This window comes from Sturnira hondurensis, unplaced genomic scaffold (genome assembly GCF_014824575.4).
Source record: "Sturnira hondurensis isolate 20B ecotype Veracruz unplaced genomic scaffold, ASM1482457v3 Scaffold0009719, whole genome shotgun sequence".
NCBI classification, from domain to species: Eukaryota; Metazoa; Chordata; class Mammalia; order Chiroptera; family Phyllostomidae; genus Sturnira; species Sturnira hondurensis.
Genome location: NW_028082350.1, coordinates 3,094,265 through 3,114,588, shown reverse-complemented (window position 1 = coordinate 3,114,588; position 20,324 = coordinate 3,094,265). Strand labels below are relative to the sequence as shown.

General features: G+C 39.3%; 2 protein-coding genes across 2 annotated transcripts in view; both read right to left on the bottom strand.

Moving 5' to 3' along the window:
• MPZL3 (myelin protein zero like 3) overlaps positions 1 to 460 on the bottom strand; it is a 28,270-nt gene extending 27,810 nt beyond the window's left edge. Inside the window, exon 1 of the mRNA XM_037057485.1 lies at positions 301 to 460. Within this exon, the coding sequence (XP_036913380.1) occupies positions 301 to 373 (73 nt within the window). The 5' untranslated portion in view covers positions 374 to 460. The remainder of the gene's footprint in view (positions 1 to 300) is intronic.
• A 4,085-nt stretch (positions 461 to 4,545) lies between these two features.
• MPZL2 (myelin protein zero like 2) lies at positions 4,546 to 16,198 on the bottom strand. The gene is made up of 6 exons (XM_037057483.1): positions 15,934 to 16,198; positions 14,806 to 14,972; positions 14,299 to 14,509; positions 10,620 to 10,767; positions 7,183 to 7,258; positions 4,546 to 5,708 (listed from the first exon to the last, which is right to left on the bottom strand). Exons 1-5 carry the CDS (start codon positions 15,986 to 15,988, stop codon positions 7,195 to 7,197), a joined length of 645 nt encoding a protein of 214 aa, XP_036913378.1. The 5' UTR covers positions 15,989 to 16,198; the 3' UTR covers positions 4,546 to 5,708; positions 7,183 to 7,194.
• Positions 16,199 to 20,324: the final 4,126 nt, after the last annotated feature.

The window sequence follows — 20,324 nt, the reverse complement described above, 5'->3', positions numbered from 1 at the left end:
AGACAACGCAGGGTACACTCAAAACCAGAGCCCTCCATGGTTCTATCGAGTCGCACCATCACCATAACACAACGCAGTCACGCAAGGTGGTCGAGATTACAGGGGCTCAGGAAAGTACTCGCAAGCTACCAACACCACTAAGGCAAACATCCTCCCCACACCTTCCCGCTTCCTTCCTTCCTTCCCCGAAGCATTGTGGGGGCTTTCCGGGGCTGCCCCCCACCCGGAAGCGGAATAGCGACCATCTTCCCTACCCCCACCCCCGGCCGGAAGTGGGGCAGAGCCAGCTAACACACTCACCCTGGAAGAACAGGACGCCCACCAGTGGAAGCAGAGTGCAGCCACGACCTCGTGCACCTCCGTGCTGCCACATCCCGACAGCTCTTCAGATGCTTGTATACCTTGTTTACCGCTCCCAGTAACAACGCAGGTAGCAGCGGAAGTGACGTAAAACAGGTGGCAGCGGAAACCCTTAAAATGGCGGTGGGAGTTGCCATGGGAACATAGGTTTTTTTTTTTTCCAGAACCACATCTGACTTTTTTACTGACCCGCGATGCTTTAATTCTCAAGTAGGAATTTATTCTCTTTTGCTTGGAGATGAGATAGGCTACAGACTTGGGGAAATTTACTATTTAATTTTATGGAATCCTGCGGACAAAGTAGTCTTATTTTCTGACTCTATTCCGGGAAGTTTGGGTTTTGTTTTTTTTTTTTACTGCCTTCAGATTATTTTATTTGAATGCTCCCATAATTTTGAATTCAAAATTTAGATTTTCCGTAAATTTAGAGTTCAAAAGGACCTAGGTATAAATAATACAGGATATGTATTAGGCTTTTGTGTGAATTTGAGTCTTAAGTTTCCGTGTGCTTTTTTCCTATAGCTAGTACACATTCCAGCTCAGCACCTACCTTAATTGGTTGTTTATTAAATTGCTGTTCACAGTAGCAATGATATAATCATTACAGTATGCAATAGAAGGGAAAGGGAACTGGTATTTGTATAGCATTTACTTGGAAAACTGAGAAAGTAATGTTTTCACAGTGGTTGAAATTAAAAGATGGTGTCATGCTTCTGAAAAAGAAATAGAATGGCACCCTGCTTTAATTATTATTGAACCCGGAATCTCTGCATGTTTAGTGAAAGTAGGAGGGAAACAAAATTTTGCTTCAGCTTTTGGGAAAATTATAATTTGCCATTTTCCAACTCTCATTCCTTTACTAGATTGGAAAGCAGGTAGTTTTCACCATTAAGAAGGTATCATAAGAGTACCAAATGGAATAGATGATACTCTTCCTTTGAAAGAATCCCCAGCTAAGTAGTATGTTGTACCAGATTCTGAGTTATCCAAAGCAATGTGAAAGTTCTGTGAAACTCTGTATAGGTTTATTTATCCAGTAGAAATTAATTCTATTCTTTATTGACTTCCAGGCTGCTGGTAAGAAAAGTTTTTGGTGATAATAAAAATACATGCCTATCCATTTTCTGTTACCTGCTATGTAAAACTTAGATTTGTAGATACAGCAAATTTTATAACTGTTAATTTTTTTAATTGCTAAAGGTATTTACATAAATGTTCAAGGCACACTAAAATTATAAATTACAGCTCTGGCTGGTATGGCTCAGTAGGTTGAGTGCTGGCCAATAAATCAAAGGGTCACTGGTTCTATTCCTAGTCACTGCACATGCCTGGGTTTTGGGCCAGGTCCCCAGTAGGAGGCCAATGAGAGGCAACCATACACTAATGTTTCTCTCCCTTTCTCCCTCCCTTCCTCTCTCTAAAACTAAATAAATAAAATCTTTTTCAAAAATTAAAATAAAATTATATATTACACTACAGAATTTCTCTTTAGGAAGAAGACACTGAACAAAAGAGCCATTGTTAATCCTTGAGTATTTAGCAAAGACACAGCTATTAAGTTTTGCTGGAAAGACATTCCATCTGTTTTTAACTACTTCACTATACTTATGGAACATTATCCAAGCCATCTGTTTGAAGAAACATCCAGTTTTTATATTTTGAAAGGTAAATTATGGAGAAAAATAGAAAATGTGAATGGAAAGTAATATACATCTGAAATCTAAGTTTTCGTTTCAAAACTGGGCATTAAAACTTTATTTCTTTAAACAGTATAATAGGCAAAACAAGATATATGGAATGTATTTGAAAATTAAGATTTGTCTGTTAATTATGCCAATTTTTTAAACTACCAGAAAAAATATCAAAGTTCAGTGTCTTAAAATTTGAAAATTCCAGTTTTTAAAAAGATACATCTTCAGCTCAGTCAATGAAGGCTGAGAATATCATGTAAAGATTTTTGGGGGGCCTAGACTTTTAGATGTTTTCTGTCTTTTGAATAAATTCTGGTATAGCTTATGTTTGAAAAAAACAGGAAACTAGACCCTTTTTAAAAATATATATATTTTATTGATTATGCCATTTCAGTCGTCCCATTTCCCCCTTCATTCCCCTCCACCCTGCACACCCCTCCCCCACCATTCCCACCCTTTAGTTTATGTCCACATGTCACAAGTTCTTTAGATTCTATATTTCCCCCACTATTCTTGCCCTCCCCCTTATCTATTTTCTACCTACCATCTATGCTACTTATTCTCTGTACCTTCTCCCCTCTTCTCCTCCTCCTACTCCCCTGTTGCTAACTCTCCATGTGATCTCCATTTCTATGTTTCCACTCCTGATCTAGCTGTCCTCTCAGCTTGCTTTTGTTTTAGGTGTGGTTGTTAATAACTGTGTGTTTGCTGTCCTTTCACTGTTAATATTTTTCATCTTCTTTTTCTTATATAAGTCCCTTTAGCATTTCATATAATAAGGGCTTGGTGATGATGCACTCCTTGAATTTGACCTTATCTGAGAAGCACTTTATCTGCCCTTCCATTCTAAATGAAAGCTTTGCTGGATAGAGTAATCTTGGATGTAGGTCTTTGGATTTCATGACTTGGAATGCTTCTTTCCAGCCCCTTCTTGCCTGTAAGGTCTCTTTTGAGAAATCAGCTGATAGTCTGATGGGAACGCCTTTGTAGGTGACTGTCCCCTTTTCTCTTGCTGCTTCTAGGATTCTCTCCTTCATTTTAATCTTGGCTAATGTAATTATGAGGTGCCTTGGTGTGTTCCTTCTTGGGTCCAACTTCTTTGGGACACTCTGAGCTTCCTGGATTTCCTGGAAGTCTATTTCCTTTGCCAGATTGGGGAAATTCTCTTTTATTATTTGTTCAAATAAGTTTTCCACTTGTTGGTCTTCCTCTTCCCCTTCTGGTACCCCTATAATTCAGATGTTGGAACGTTTAAAGGTGTCCTGGAGGTTCCTAAGCCTCTCCTCAATTTTTTTGAATTCTTGTTTCTTCATTTTTTTCTGTTTGTTCATTTTTTTCCTTCCTTCTGGTCCACTCCCTTGATTTGAGTCCCAATTTCCTTTTGATCACTATTGGTTTCCTGTGCATTTCCCTTCATTCCAATTAGTTTAGGCTTCATTTGTTCCTCTAATTTGTGACTGAAATCAACCTGTTCTGTGAGCATCCTGATCACCAGTATTTTGAACTGTGTATCTGATAGGTTGGCTCTCTCTTGGTTGCTTAGAAGTATTGACTCTGGGGCTTTGAGCTGTTCTTCTTGAGCCTTTATATTTTGGTCTGTTTGCACCTGTTGAGCAGTGAGGGGCAGAGCCTTAGGTGTTCGCCAGGGTGCGGCGACCCAGTCATGGGGTTGTGACGCTGTATGTGGAAATGGGGTCAGAGAGGGGCAATGGCATTTATTCTGCTCTCTCTTGGATTTCAGTCCCCTCTGCTGCTTCCCACTAGCAAATTGGGCCCTTCTCATGCTGGTTCCTGGGTGTGTGGGCTCCTAGCACCTCCACCCGGAAAGTTTTTCCAATTGGTGCTTTTAGGCTTTAATGCCTGTTGCTGGGGCCCTGGTTTGTGCGGTCTGTCTCACTGCTCACTCCTTTGCCTGGTTTATCTGAGTGTGAATGTGTGACCTTGGTCAGCCAGCCACCTTGAGCCCTCACTGGGCCTGCCTGTTGTCACCCCACACCTGGGATCTGCCAACCTCCACCTGCACACCTGGGTCAGTCTGGCCACTTTTCCCTGTGCAACCCCACTCCGCCAGTCACTGACTCCACCCCTCTTAACAGTCTGGCTGAATGGGTCATTGTTGTCGGACTTCTGTACAGTTCAATTTTCTGTGTTTTGGTTGTGTTTTTGTTACTAAAAGTTTGTTGTCTTTAAATTTGGTTGGGCGAGGAGGCACAGTCCATCTTGGCCGGAAGTCTTGAAACTAGACCCCTTTTTAAAAAGCTCTTTTCACCCTGTAGGATAGTTCAGTGGATTGAGCTCGGGCCTGTGAACCAAAGGGTTGCCTGTTGGATTCCCACTCAGGGCACATGCCTGGGTTGCGGGCCAGGTCCCCGGTAGGGGATGCATGAGAGGCAACCACACATTGATGTTTCTCTCCCTCTCTTTCTCTTTCCCTTCCCCTCTCTATAAAAATAAATAAATAAATAAAGTTTTTTGAAAACATTCTTCTCAGAGCCCACTTACAAAGTTTCTTTTATCTACTAATATAAGGGGGGGGAATAAAGTTTGTTTCAGGGGAGAAGAATAAAGTCCATTTTATTCTGTTAGTTTTGGTATTTCTTTTCCCCTTACCAAATTCTCCCCAAACAAGCAAATTAAAAAGAAAAGGAAAAAAATTTTAAGCATTTTTTCCAATCCTCAGAGCTCTGTATAACACTGCACAAAATTATTATCATTTAGGGTTGATTTTTTTTCACCAGCCCTAAGTTCTTAAAGTCATAAGATACTATTCCTGAATTCTGTTTAAATTGCTTAATGATTCCAGCCTACATATGAATGAGCGTAGACTTTGCTCTTTTGTTATAGATAATGTAAATGGGGCAGGGGGAAACAGGGAGGACACAGTAAGCTAAGCAGTCATTCACTGCTCAAAAAAGACCTGCTTTGTACAGTACAGAGAAAAAGGTGACACGCAGTTCATCCTGAGGGTGGCATTTGTCAACCTATTAGTACTTAGGTACCCTCTTGTTAGTTACTCTGTGATTTGTACTGGCTCTGTGGTAGACGTTAGATCAACTGACAAAAAAAAGAAAATATTTTCATCTAGGATACTAAAATTCAATACAACAAGATTTGTCTCAGACTTAAGGACAGCCGTAAAAATCAAACTGTTCTTTAACAGTTTAAACACAAGATTTTCTGTTAATCACAAACAGCTGGGAGAAATAGCTCACTTTTAATTGAGAGTGTGAGAAGGAAAAAGTAAACACATTAAATTTAGTACCAAAATTGCTGTTCTAAAGAAACTAATATGGAAAAGAAAATGTCGTGATAGACATATTGGCTTTTATCCCATTTACTGCCAGTATGTGTATATACAAGTCATAATCTACAAAGCAGTATTTAAGAGCAGAAATGTTGCTTTGTAGTGTAAAAAAGCTAATTTGAAATTATTTGCACTCTAAATTAAATAAATCTTTAGTAATGGGCCTGGATGTGAGTCTGGTGGTATCTGCTCAAGAGTGGCCCTGTGCTGGCTCCAGAGGGATATTGCTTGTCTAGGTGGACATGTACTGTAGAGCTGGTTAGAAGACAGGCCACAACTGAGAAAAGACAAAGAAAAGCTTCCATCAACTTCAACTTATCCCAGAGTTGTGGTCCTTGGAAATCTTCAGCCTCCTGAAATACAAAAGTTTAAATGAATAATGCATTTGGGCAGAATGCGTTAGAAATACTTAGCATTATGAATTGCATACGTATCATTAGATCTGTTTTTCATTGTGTATGAGAATATTCTTAAACATATTTATTCTCCCCCTAACCTAACTTTTAAAAGAAGTTTCCTGATCATTCTCAGAGTCAGCATCTTTAATTCATAGTCACTGTGTCCACTGTGTGGATACTTGGATGATTCATAGCTCATTAATACAAACATTTCTTATCTCTCCCTCCCTCCCTCCCTCCCTCCCTCCCTTTCTTTTATTATAAGCAAAATCAAACATAGAGAAAAGTAGAGAAGGCAGGAATTCACCCATCACATAATTTAAAGTATTTTGCCTCAGTATATTTTTTAGCTGACAAATTACTGCCTTTTTGTCCCTAAATACTCCAATATGCATTTTACACATAGAACCATTCTTCTGTGTAACCACAATATCCTTATTATACCTAATTCATAATTCCACAATATTATTCATATTCAAACATTTTTCAAGACTTTCGCAGTTATCCCCCAAAATCTTTTTATAACTAGTTTATTCAAACTAGTATTCATCCAGTCAGGGATCATGTGTTATACTTGATTCTGTTAGTTCATTAAATTCTTTAAACATAAAAGAGCCACCATCTTATTTTCCCATGACCCACATGTTAGAGAATTGCCCTGATTTTAAAAGTAAATAGCCCTTGGTAAAATCTTTCTGATACTTCATTTGTTTTCATGGGTTTACTATAGAGTCATTTCTCTCCATATTCTACTTTATAAATGTTTAAGGTCTTTCACTGGAGTTTTAGGCTATTAAAAGATTACCTTTTTTTGCAAATAATAATAGTGGACCTATTGCAAAAAGTGGAAGAAATTCTGATTATATTAAAAAATTTAATCATCCTACCTTTTAAGCCCAATAAACCCCAAAACTGGAAAAACAAAATCACATACTTCTAAAATTGGATCAAACAAAATTACACACTACTAAAATTGCATTTGTGGTCCCAGTAACTAAGTGAGAGGAATTGAAATCCATTCCATATTGTACAATAGTTCTGCCAAAATGTCAGGCCCATCTATTGAGTCACTCTGTTAATGCCATGACTGATTTAGAAGAAAACAAAACAAACAGATGTTAGTTCTTTTGTTGAAAAACATTTTTTTACATGTTGAAAGTTAATTTCTTATTCTGGATGAAAAATATAGCCCTCAAAGCCTCAAATAATACTAGAATTCTCTCAGTTTTAATGGTCTAGCTTCCTAATAATTTGTACAAATCACTCTCAAAGAGGAAGCCATCCATAATTACTAATAGCCTTTTACTTCCCTGATCCAGCTCCTCAAATTTCATATAGGAAACACCTAACAATCATATAATCTGGGAAGTCTGCATTAGAGATGAGCCACAAAGCTAGGGAAAGAAATTAACCCTTTTGTGAACCTTACCATTTAAGAATGTTAGTCTGTATCTCCTAAATAAACAGCAACCTTTTTTTCTTGGTTGAGTCTTTCTTCCTCTTTCCTGGAACAAACAAACAAACAAACAAACTAATGTTAAGTGAACAGTACTGGAAACAAGGGAGGCAAATCTTACAAAGCTTCAGGTAAGGTATTTCCCCCCATATTTTGGAAAGAATTACATGTACCTGGGCATAGATCCAAGCTTACAGAGAGCTATATCACTAGTGCCATCTAACTAATAATACTCATGCCTTAACATGACCCTGGGTATCTGAACTCAGACATTTTTTCAGAATATTTTTAGAAGGGAGTAGTATATTTTGGGGTCTCCAGGGATTTAAAAGGACGCAGGTGCCTTAGTTTACCACTAGTATCTTACTTCCAATCCTACTCATTTAGAAAAGAAGTTTTGAAGAGAAAAAGGTTGGGGAACTGGGAGAGAGAGGTGAGGGGATGAAATACAAATTGGCAGTTACAAAGTAGTCAAGAGGATATAAGGTAAAGTGTAGAGACAGTAATATAGTCAGTAATATTGTTTTGGCTCTGTATGGTGCCAGTGGAGTACTGCAAATATCAAGGGGAACAGTATGTAAAATATATGATTGTCTAACCACTATGCTGTATACCTGAAACCAAGACAAAATAATATTGAAAGTAAATTGTAGTTAAAAAATTTTAAAAAGATGAGCTTGGGCCTGTGAACCACACGATCGCAGTTCAGTTCCCAGTCAGGGCACATGCCTGGGTTGCAGGCCAGTTCCCAGCAGGGGACTCACAAGAGGCAACCATACATTGATATTTCTCTCCTTCTCTCCTTCCCTTCCCCTCTAAAGATAAATAAATAAAATATTTTTTTTAATTTTTAAAAAGAAAGAAAGTTTTGTGTTGACCTATAAGTCTTCTTTATTGATTATGTTCAATTTAGACCAGAACCTCAGAGGTGGGTTCATTAGGCTCCTTAAAATCAGTTCTACTTACTTCAGTAAAAAGTAAGAAAGTAAGAAATAAAAATTTCTTAAGGAAAACAAACAAATGGTGCTGGGAGCACCAAGAAACTGCAACTTGTGCAAAAGAATACATTTGGATTCCTACTTTACACCGTATACAAAAATTAACTCAAAATAAATCAAAGACCTAAATGTAAGACCTAAAACAGTAAAACTCTTAGAAGAAAAAACATAGGCATAAATCTCCATGACCTTGGGTTAGGCAATGGTGTCTTAGATATGACACCAATATTAGAAGCAACAAAAGAAAAAAATAGATAAATTGGACTTCATCAACATTTTAAACTTTTGTGCCTCAAAGGACACTATCAAGAAAGTGAAAATACAGCCCACAGAATAGGAGAAAATCATTGCAAATTGTATATCTATTAAGGCACTTTTAGATACTCCAAAGTAATTTTTTAATTATTTAAAATAATTTAAAATAAACCCAATTTTTAAATAGGCAAAACATTTAAACACATATATCTCCAAAACAATATACAAATGGCCAATAAACACATGGAAGTATGCTTAACATCATTAGTCATTAGGAAAACACAAATCAAAACCTCAGTGAGAAGCCACTTTATACCCACTATGGCTATAATCAAAAGGACAGACAGTAACAAATTCTGTCAATGATATGGACAAATGGGTACCATCGTACATTGCTGGTGGTGATGTAACATGATACAGCTGTTTTGTGAAACAGTCTGGCAATACTTCAAAAAGGTAAACATAGAGTTACATATATTCCAGTAATTTTACTTTTAGGTATATACCCAGGAGAATTGAAAACATATGCCTACACAAGAACCTACAGCTGTATGTTCACAGCAGCATTAGTCAAAATAGCCAAAAAGTGGGGAAAATCTAAATGTCCATCAATTGAATGAATAAAACAAAATGTGACATATACATACAGTAGAATATTATGCAGCCATAAAAAGTAATGAGCACTACTACATGCTATAACATGGATGAACTTTGAAAACATTATACTAAGTCAAAGAAGCCAGACAAAAAGGCCAAGTATGGCATGATTCCATTTATATGAAATATCCAGAATAGGCCAATCCATAAAGACACAAAGCATATTAGTAGTTGTCAGGGTCAGGTGGGAAGGGAAAATAGTGAGTGACAGTTAAAGGGTATGCACAAATTTCTTTTGGGGGTGATGAATATATTCTGGAACTAGTGGTGACTGAAATATTTAAAAAGTGGATTTTTTAGTATGTAAATTTTATCTCTAAAAAATATTTATTGAGCACCTTATTTCCACATGGCTGACTTTCCTAGGTGCTGACTCATAGTGCCCTTGCTGACTTGGAACCATTGCCTTAGTCAGTGGTTCTTAGAAATGTATGTGTTACAATAAAAGTAATGAGTATTCTGCCATGACTGGTGTGGCTCAGTGGATTGGGCATCATCCCACAAATCAAAGCGTCATGGGTTCAATTCCTAGTCAGAGTACAGGCCTGGGTTGCAGGCCAGTTTCCCAGTTAGGGGCAACTGATCAATGTTTCTCTTATGTGTCAATGTTTCTCTCCCTTTCTTCTCTCCCTCCTGGCCCCCTTTGTAAAAATAAAGTAAGTAAGCAGTATTCTAAAAAAGGTTTACATAACAGATTTAAATTTTTTATGCCACATTATATTAGTTTCAGGTGTACACTCTAGTGATTAGACATTATATAACTTACTGTATGATCATTCCAATAAGTCTTGTACTCATCTGATATAACATATTTTAATAATCTCAAGTCCTCTATAATAGAGAAAGGCTCCAATGAAATCTATGTAAAATTAGGAATCCTTTTGTCAAATTATTAAATCACACCCAAGTTTATCTATACTTGGAATTTGAATTATTTTATATAAGATTTATTCAAAGGAAAGACTATCTGTTCAACAGTTATTTAGCCTCATTGTAAAATACCAAGTGTCACCATACAAGAGTATTAAAAAATTTTCCCATAAATTGCACAAATGCGAAATGTGAGATGTTTCAGCATGTGTATGTACCTGAGAAACCATCACCACAATTAAGATAATGAATATGTCCAACAACAACACAAGGGACTCCTTGTGTCCCTTTAACACCCTTTCCTCCCAGTCCTTTCTAAACTTGTTTCTCACAATTCACAAGCAGCAGCATGCACTTCATAAAATTTTATGTAATATGCTATCTGGGCAGTGGGGACTCTGGCTCTTTAAATTAACTGTGACTATTTTGAGATTAATCCATCTTGTTACATATCAATAGTGTGTTCATTTATATTGTTGGGTGTTATTCCATTGTATGGATATACCACAATTGTTTTTTATCCTTTCAGCTATTAGTGGATATTTATGTTGTTTCCAGTTTGGGGCTATTACAAATAAAGCTGCTGTGAAGATTTGTGTATATGTTAAAAAAAGATTTGCCCAGCCTTACGATTTTATCTCCACCACTTTATGAGCTCTTTCAGCCCATCGTTTTTTCCGGAAATGCTGAAAGAGGACCACCACAATTACTATTATGACCATCAGTGCACAGGCGGAGCCAATGGCCAGAGCCAGGAAATACATCTCAGAGAAGCGTACTGTAAGGAGAAAAAAGGTCAAGTTAGGGTTCTATAAAAGAGGAAGATTATGAGAAATCTAAAGATATAGTAAGGATGTGTTGTTATCATTAAATGGAATCTTTCTTTCTTCTAACATGTTTCCTTGTAAATTCTAGTAGCAATAGGAAGGTCGTACAGACTACTTTTTAGTGGTTCTCAGACTATAGTCCTAGGAGTAGCAGCAACAGAACTTAGAAACACAAATTATCAGACCCCACTCCAGACCTACTGAATGACAGGTGGGGCTGGCAATTTGTTTTAAATCCTCCAGGAGATTCTGATGCAAGCTAAAATTATGAGAACTATTGGGCCAGCTGTGTAAAGCTGTTGCTGACCTAATCAATCCAGTGCCCAAACTCTCCCTAACTATCTTTGCCATTCATTCAGTCACTTATTCAAATTTATTAAGGGCCTACCATGTTCCAGGCACTGATGGAAATATCAAGCCAAAAAAAGACATTACCTTTAAGGAACTCATACCCACTGGGAAGATGGATGAGTAAGTCAGTAATTACAGCCACCCATCAGTAACGATAGGGATACATTCTGAGAAATGCACTGTTAGGCAATTTTATCACTGTGCTAACATCATAAAGTGTACTTACATAAACCTAGATAGCAGAGCCTACTACATTCCTTGGCTTTTAGAATAGCCTATTGTTTTTAGGCTACAAACCTCTAGAGCACGTTACTGTACTGAATCCTGTAGATAATTATAACATAATGGTCAGTATTTGTGTGTCAAAACATACCTAAACATGCAAAAGGTACAATAAATATATGGTATAAAAGATTAAAAATGGTACACCTGTATGAGGCACTTATCATGAATGGATCTCACAGCACTAGAAGTTGTTCTAGGTGAGTCAGTGAGTAAGTGGTAACACTGAAGGCCTAAGACATTACTATACACCACAGTAAACTTTATAAACACTGGACACTTAAACTACTCTAAATTTATTTGAAAATATTTTTCTTCAATAAATTAACCTTAAGTTACTGTAACTTTTTTACTTTATAAACATTAAGCTTTTTAACTTTTCAACTTGTATAATAAGACAGTTTAAAACACAGACACATTGTACAGCTGTACAAAAGTACTTACTGTATATTCTTATCTAAGTGTTTTCTATTTTTAATTTTTTTTTACTTTTTAAACTTTTTTGTTAAAAACTAAGACACAAACACACACTAGCCTATGCCTACAGAGTCAGGATTGTCAGTACCACCATTTTCCACCTCTACATCACATCCCACTAGGTCTTCAGGGGCGATAACACACACAGCTGTCATCTACAACCATGCCTTCTCCTGGAACATCTCCTGAGGGACCTGTCTGAGGCCCTTCTTGAGGAGGTATCACTCTTTTCAGAAATATGTCCATGGCAGTTTGCTTGGTTTGTTTTTTTCTCGTCACAAATTTGCTTGTACACAGATAATGCACCATGAAGATTCCTCTCTATTAATGAAAACCTTTCAGTGTTATGGTCCATGTTGTTAAGCTTTTTAAGGAGCTTACTGAGGTCTGCAAAGGCTTCTGCTAAACCTTCACTGTGAATTTTGTTGAGGGTTCTTATTCTTCTCCTGTAGTTTCCTTTTTCCTTGCCTCCTCTTCAACCATGTGTTGCTGTTCCAGTCCCAACAACGCCTCATTAGTCAATTCCTCAAAAATCACATCTAGGAGCTCCAAAAGTCATCCTTATCCATACTTAGGTTAAAATTGTTTGCCATCTCAACCACAGCCTTGTTTTTTGCAATCTTTGTGCTATGGTGTGATGATGGCTACAACATCACTGAGTGATAGCAATTTTTCAGCTCCATTATAATGTTATAAGACCACCTTTATATATGTGGTCCGTTGTTGATTAAAACATCATTATGTGGCATAGGACTGTATAGTGCAGTGGGTAAATGATGCAAGAGGGAACCCAGAGGTAAAGGTCCCTAAACCAACTAGAGTCTGTGAAGCCTGGGTCTCCTGTCTTTTAGCTTGATTTCTGATTTAAACTTAAATAAACCCTTAGAACCAGGAAAGGCATTGGAGAAGATCTAGTTCAGGGGTTCCCAGCCTAGATACCATGAAGGAGGGGGGAGAGGAGGACACAAGCCCACAAAATCCATGTCATATTTTCTGTTTGTACATTTGGGGGTGGTGGGGAAGGAGGGCTATGGATTTCATTAGATCTCAAAGAGCAGTGATCTCATTATGTTTAAGAACCATGTGTTCTTTTCTAATCTGTTCATTTTTCAGATGAAGAAACTGAGGTCCAAAGGTATGACATTACTTCTTTCAACACTCAGATCACATTTCCAAAGTCACAGCTCTCTCTTGATAGGGCCTTGAAGAATAGTACTAAGAATGAATGGAGGAAATCATACCACTTTAAAGGGTAGTAATATTGTGTGTTGGTTAAGAGTGCACACCAGAGAAAGCTAATTTTAAATATCAGCTCCACTATTTACTAGCTGTGTCTTTGGGGTGATAATTAACTTCTTTAAGTGTTAGTTTCCTCAATGTATAAAATAGAGATAACAATATCCATTTCTTGCATTCTTATAAAAAATAAAATTCATTTAAATTATTCCATGCTGTGCCTGCACATAATAAATACTGAATACATAGTAGCTGTTATACTTTTCAATACAATTAAGAGTTTGGGAAAATTTTACATTATGTCATTTTATCCTCACCATAATCCTTGCTATATTATTTTCACTTTACTGAAGGGAGAGAGAAAAAGATGTATTTTCAGCTAGTAAATGGTAGCATTTACAGACCCAAATTTACAACTCTGAAGTGTTATGGCCTTTGCTCTTTGTTATCTGCCAGAGCTTCCCAGGTTGTCCTTTATAGACTGTGGGCAATAACAATGCATTAGTTTGGAGCACAATTCTGTAGTCAACGGATGCTTGGATTTAATTCCTGCGTGAATCCTTTTATCAGCTACATGACTTTGGACAAGTGACTTAACCTCTATTAGCTTCAGTTTCCTTGTTAGTAAAATTGGGGGAAGGTACTAAAAGCACAGTAACCTGACATGATATGTAAAGTTTAAATAAGATATGCAAAGCCCCTAACACAACTCAATAAACAACAGCTACCATTATTGGTATCTGTCTCTTAGAGTGGTTGTGAGGATTAAATGAGAGAGGAATGTGGAATACTTTGGACAGTACCTTACAGAGAAGGCACTCAATAAGCACCATGTAAGTAAATGAGTTAATGAACAGACCGATTGTTACCCTTTTATCAGAAAGTTGCTTCCTCTCCCTTTTACGATCTCAGTGCCATTTTTGTAACAGGTTCCCTAGGTCCCTTTGCTTTACTTCCTGTTTCTTTCCACAAACAAAGCCTTTCTCTTTTCACCCTAGGATTCTTCACTTTCCCTCCATGGTTTCCAGATTTGAAGGGTTTAGTCCTCTCTGCTCTTCCAGCCATCACAAAAGATAGCCCCTCTCTTTTCTACAATCTCTCACACTTCCCAAAACCGTTTCCTCTGCATAACCTACCAGTCTGCACAACGCTGAGCCGGATCTCCCCTATTAGCCCATCAACATCAGGTGGGTTCTTCACCTGGCAGGTATATGTCCCATTGTCATCAAACTGCAGCTTCCAGAGGATGATAGAGACATCATAGCGCTCAGGGTTCCCATCCCAGACTACCCGGTCCTTGAACCGTCCACTCATGGGTTTGAAGGGATCCACATGGTAGTAGAATACCTAGAAAGGAGAATTGGCAAAAGGTCTTATTCAGTGCCTGGGCAACGAGGCTGAGAGGGTGGAGGTGGAAACACCAGTAAGTCTCATTGCCCTATCTAGCTCTCTTGTAAGAACTTACTTTCCTTTTCACTGGCCTTTCAGTCTCAGTTCTGTCAGGCTCTGTCCCAAGAATTGTTCCCAGCTTTACCCTCTGTTACTTAAAAAAAAAAAAAAAAAGTGCAGGAAGAACAAGGAGAAATAGACTGTTTTATTTTCTTAACTAAAGATCCCCTAGAAAATGACAATAATTGACTTACAAACTGCTCAGATCCTCCATCTTGGGGACGGAAATTCCAAGTCACTGTCAGAGCATCACCTACAGGGGCAAAGCTAGAAAAAGTGCATTTTAACCGAACATCTGTCCCATTAACAGCCTCCAGCACTCCAGAGGTGTAAATTTCCACAGCTGCTATAGGCCAAAGAGCTGCAATAAAGAAAAGGAAAAGAAGGGTTAACCTGGGGATGTGTAGAAAGAGAACTGCTGACACAACCGAAGTAAATGTTTAAGTAGGGCATAAAACAACATAAATGACCCAGCTCTCATACTTTCTTTTCACCCAGAGTCTGTGTGTCTATACACTACCTTGACCCCCCCCCCTTTCTGTATAACAACTAAAATACCTCACAATGAACATTTTTAGTGCTCTCACTTTCTCCACAGTATGATACACTAGCCTCGGGGTACCCACTTCAAAACTACAAACATCAGCAAGTAAAAATTGAAAGCAGAAACAAAAATGTAATCATAACATGAATTACACATGTTAAGCATTCCGTATTGTATGTGTAATGGTCCTTTAGTAGGTAAGTTTTCCAGTAAAGTTTCTTGTTATGTGGATTTTGCACTATTCCTAGTCTTCTGCAGAAATTTAATTAGTCAACCCCAGAAAGTTTATGCTTGCCTGAACTCCTGAAACATACCAAACGGCAGTTTTTACCATGATATTTACATTTAGAATGCACATGGTAGGGCAGTTTCAAAACCACTGTGGATCTCTCTCCTTAACAATTTTGGCCTTCTCGGTGCTGCTGACAGTCCCAGACAAGACTCACACAGAAATCCAAATGCCAAGTCCCTCCTGCAGTGAGAGACTGAAAGTTGCCACAAAAGAATGGTTTGTAATTTGAGATTTGAAAGCCCTCTCTGTGCCTGAATCACTGGCAGCTGAAACACACCTAAACCTGTTTGTCCAAAAGCAGTTCCCCCAAAACAAGTCACCACCTTTGGTTTTAGTAAAGTCAAAACTAAAGCAAACTGCAACTGTGGCTGAGGCTCAAAAACAAAACAAAACAACAAAAAACCTCTTGCGACTCAATAGAGTCCCAGCTTTTCAAGATAGGCAATAAGGGAGGAAATGCGGAGGGAAGCCCACCAGTGAGCTTACCTGTGAGTTGTATGCCAAGGAGAAGCACAGCACGCATAAGGCTCTTGCCATACATGAGGGAAACCCAGCCCTGACCGGAGAGACCAGACACGGCAGACTGAGGGCTCCAACACCCTCTCAAGGCTGTTCCCAAGGAGTGAGCACCCGAGTTTTGTTTTTTCCCCAGAGAGAGAAGTCAGTCTCTCACCTAGGGGAATCTGAGCGCCTGTGTCTGTGACTCATTCCAGCTCGGCTGGTGCACTTTGCTGGAATGAAAGGTGGGGCCTCAGCTCCCAACGCCCTCCTTCCCTCCTTTCTTCCCTCCCTCCCGCCCTCTACGCTATGAGCATGTCTGTACAAAGTCCCAAACTGTGCAGTCCTCTCTTTACTTTTTAGTTAATCTCGCCTCTGGCCTCTGGATGGCCTCAGAAACAGCTGGAGGAGGTGGTGCCAGTCTGAAATGTCCTGTGCTGCTTTGGATTTAGCCCAGACACACTTTTTTAAAAAAACAGGCTTTAGCCTTGCCTTGGAAGTGCATGTTCAAACTAACTTGCAGTGGTTTAACTTGCTAAAGCACCTCCCTAAGGCTACATTAGCTTAGGGCCAGATTCACAACAACTCAAATCAGGATTCCTTAGCACCCTCTACGGACAAAACATCCTATAGTTTACACCCTAATTTTAAATGTTACCACAAGGACTTCTGAGCCTTTTCTAGCTTGTAGCTTTCCCCGAGATACACCTAAAATAAACTGACTAAAACAAATCTTAATGTTTAATGAGCCTTTACCTTTGAAGGATTTAAAGAAGAATCAAGATATTCGTGCTCATTTACCCTACCATCTCAATACAGTTTGCAAAGTGCTTTTCTGTTTATTTCTTCTCGATTATACTTCCATAGGGTATACTCATTTTACAAGTGAGGACACTCAGACCTCAGAGGAGGTACATGATTTGCCCAGGAATTAAAATTGTTTAGCTTTAGTTATAGTTAATAGGTTTAGTGGTTAATGCATGTAGAAAGCTGTTGTTCCAGGGACTGCAGTGCTTGACCAGAAACATACTGACTCCAGGAGGCCTTCAAGCAATTCAACTTTTATGCCCTAGGAGGACTGCAAGTGATCAAGATGTTATCTGAGCCATTGTGCTACTGGGAGAGAATGTCTACTGACCAGACTACAGATAAATAATTGCTGGCCAGCAGATGAAGGGATACTAAGAAAATAGCTGGACTGCAATTTATATCTGATTAACCTTTTTTCTTGAATTCCAAGCCTGTTACATACCCTTTTCTTCTCATTGTAAAAAAAAGGTAGGCTTGATGTTAGATGGTTTTAGGGTGCATAACCCACTGTCTTCTCTGATTGCTGGCATCTAAGTAAAGTGCCCATAAAGATTCAATCTTTGTCTTTAATTATTAGTTCTGATAGTGACAGGCAACACAAATGCCAACTTTTCCAGTTTCATATTCTGGTGACTGTGGTGGGACTGCTTTGGGATTCTCTGGTAAGTCTGGATATTTTGCAGGAAATCCTGTTGGTTACCTAGACTGGAGGGCCCCTGGGGTGCATATTTGGAGACCCCCTAGCAGCTGCTGAGTGATTTCACTTCGGAACTCTCCTTCTCCAACTCTCAGCACTCCCTATTCACCTTCACTGTCAATTGTATTGCTGTGCTTTCTGGTTCAGGGTTACAGTTCCAGGTCATGATTTAGATTGGTCATCAGGAGTTAAGGTGCTTTCTGGTTTATGTGATATTACAGAGGTCTGTCTTTTAGAATATAGTAAGAGCTGGGAAACAGCTCTTTGGGGCAAATTTCTGCTGATTGGTTGACCTATGCTTATGAACCTATGACTAAAAAGAAAATGATTTTTTCATTGTAATACTATCTGGCTTATTTATATTTTGGACTCAGGAGAGTATTGAACTCTGAAATCATCTTTAAAGTACTATATTATATTGCAATTAGAGTTCTTTTTTCAAAGATCAGGAAATGGTACAGGCTTTTATGGCTTTGCATAATAAAGATGCAGGATTAAAAAGAAATAGATAAATGATTCAGAGAAAAGGGAATTTGCCTGTGGCAGACAGCAGAAGCTCAGGAGAGAGGGACCTGGAAGAACAGGATGTTATGGCTGCTGTGAGCATGGTCAGGGTTCCCAAAAACCCTCCAGCCCTGGGTGATTTTTCTCCTGTCTCAGCTGAGGGAGCCAGAGGAGGTGAGCCTGAACTGATCTCTCTGTTCCAAACCTATCAGGGAACCAAATTCAGGGGAGGACAATCCCCTATCTGGGCAGGGCAATCCCCTGCCCTGCCAGTGGGAGTAGGGCCAGAGAGCCGGCTCACTGAATACTATTGGGCACATACTCCATTTTCTACATCAGATTTGTTAAACTGAGAACACAAATCCTTCTTACAGGGAAAATTAAACTGAAATAACTGACTTAGTTATATCAATTTGTGCTACCTCCCATCCCGATTGGGCAAATATACAAGCCTTGCTGAATATTTTACTTATGGGGGATGAGGAGAGGTTGATATTGGATAGGCAAATGAGGAGGTTCAGAGGAGACTATATCAAGAAAACCCAGATAGGGCTCCCAACTCTACTAAGACAATACCTTTAATCAAGCCCAAATGAGACCATAATGAGAATGGCCTTCCTCTCTCAGAGCATTATAAAAGGTGCATTCTTGAGGGACTGAAGAAAGGAGTCCCTAAGCAGAAGAGTCTGAATATGGTTCAGGAAGTACAACAAAAGCCCACAGAGGACCCCTTAGAGTTTCTTGAAAGAATCTACCAGGTCTGCCCTGGCTGATGTGGCTCAGTGAGTTAGGCAGCATCCCATAAACCAAAAGGTTGCCAGTTCAATTCCTAGTCAGGGCATATCCCTGGGGTGTGGACCAGGTCCTGAGCTGGATGTATGTGGGAGACAACTGATCAATGTTTCTCTCCCTCTCTTTCTCCCTCTCCTCCCTTTGCTCTATAAATAAATAAATAAATAAATAAATAAATAAATAAATAAAATTTTTCAAAAACATACCAAGCCTACAGAAAATACACTGATTTTGATCCACAAGCCCCTGAAAATATTAGAATGGTGAATTTGGCCTTTATCTGTCAAAATGCACCTGACATCAGAAAGAAACCTGAGATGTTAGAGTGAGGAATAGGCAAGAATCCTTCCCAATTAGTAGACATTGCCTTAAAGGCTTATAACAACATTGAACAGAAAAAGGCCCAAGCAGCCACTATTTTCTTGGAATAGGCCTCAGGGAAATTACATTGGCAAGCAAGAGGATTCCAACTCCCATCTAAAATGCTTGCCACTGATCAATGAATGTATTGCAAAGGAATGGGGCACTGGAAAAATGAGTACCCCAAATGAGGGAAGAGGAAGTCAGAGTCTGAGAACTCGAGAGTTATGCTGAGGAAAGGAAACTACTCTGACAATGAATGACGGGGCCCAGAGGTTCAATAATTACAACAACCTATTAAAGTCACCCCCACCCCAAGGAACCTCAAGTAAACTAACAGTGAGGGGACAAATTGTAGACTTTTTGATTGGTACCCAAGCAACATATTCAGTGATCAATAGAACTCTGAGTCCTTGTGGAAAACTGTAACTATAATTGGAATCTCTGAAGCTCTGAAAGGCAATTTTTCTTGAAGCCATTAGAATATGCTGTGGAAGATATGGTTTTAACTCACAAATTTTCATATTTTGCTGACTGTCAAATTCCTATTCTGGAAAGGGCTTTGTGTCCAAACTCCACGCACAAATTACTTTCTCTCCAGAAGAACAACACCTCCACCAATAGGTCCCTCCAGAGCACACCTGGAAGTTCCTTATGAAACCATGGGAAGAAGGAAAAAAACGATTGTGGCCAAAAGAATTTGAGAATCGGGTAAACCCCATTGTGTGGACTGCTGGAAAAGACGGAGAGGGAGGGCTAAGCAAGCATCTTCTGTTAAAGTTGACCTCACGGATTGAGAAGATGGCGGCGGAGTAGGACAAAGGATTTCGCTTCTCTCCACGCGCCGGAGAAGGACCTGGCTGATCTGCGGAAGAACACAGCAGATGCTAAACTGGGACTCAGCATATAAGAAGGCAGGACTCCAGAGATTGTAGCGGACACTGAATGACCAGAAGTTGAGGAGAGGAGACGACCACAAATCAACAAGGTACGAGGGAGCAGCACAGAGGCGGTGGCGGGGCCCCCTGCCAGGCCAAGCCAGGGCCCGGGCCGGCTGCCCCGGTCTCTGAGAGCCGAGGGTGGGCAACACCGTCTCTGGGAGAGAACTGGTCACCGGCACCACCCCTGTCTGGCAGGGCGCAGATTGGAAAACACCATAAGAGATCGGTCTTCCAGTAGTGGCAGGGAGAGGAGTGAGCATTCGGAAGCAAGCTCC

Excerpts from the sequence above, each read along its gene's own strand:
- MPZL2 (XM_037057483.1), bottom strand. The coding sequence starts at position 15,988 with ATGTATGGCAAGAGCCTTATGCGTGCTGTGCTTCTCCTTGGCATACAA. Across the intron at positions 14,510-14,805 it reads ATGGAGGATCTGAGCAGTTT|GTATTCTACTACCATGTGGA; the intron begins GTAAGTCAATTA and ends TCTCCTTTCTAG. Across the intron at positions 10,768-14,298 it reads GCTCAGCGTTGTGCAGACTG|TACGCTTCTCTGAGATGTAT; the intron begins GTAGGTTATGCA and ends TTCTCCTTACAG.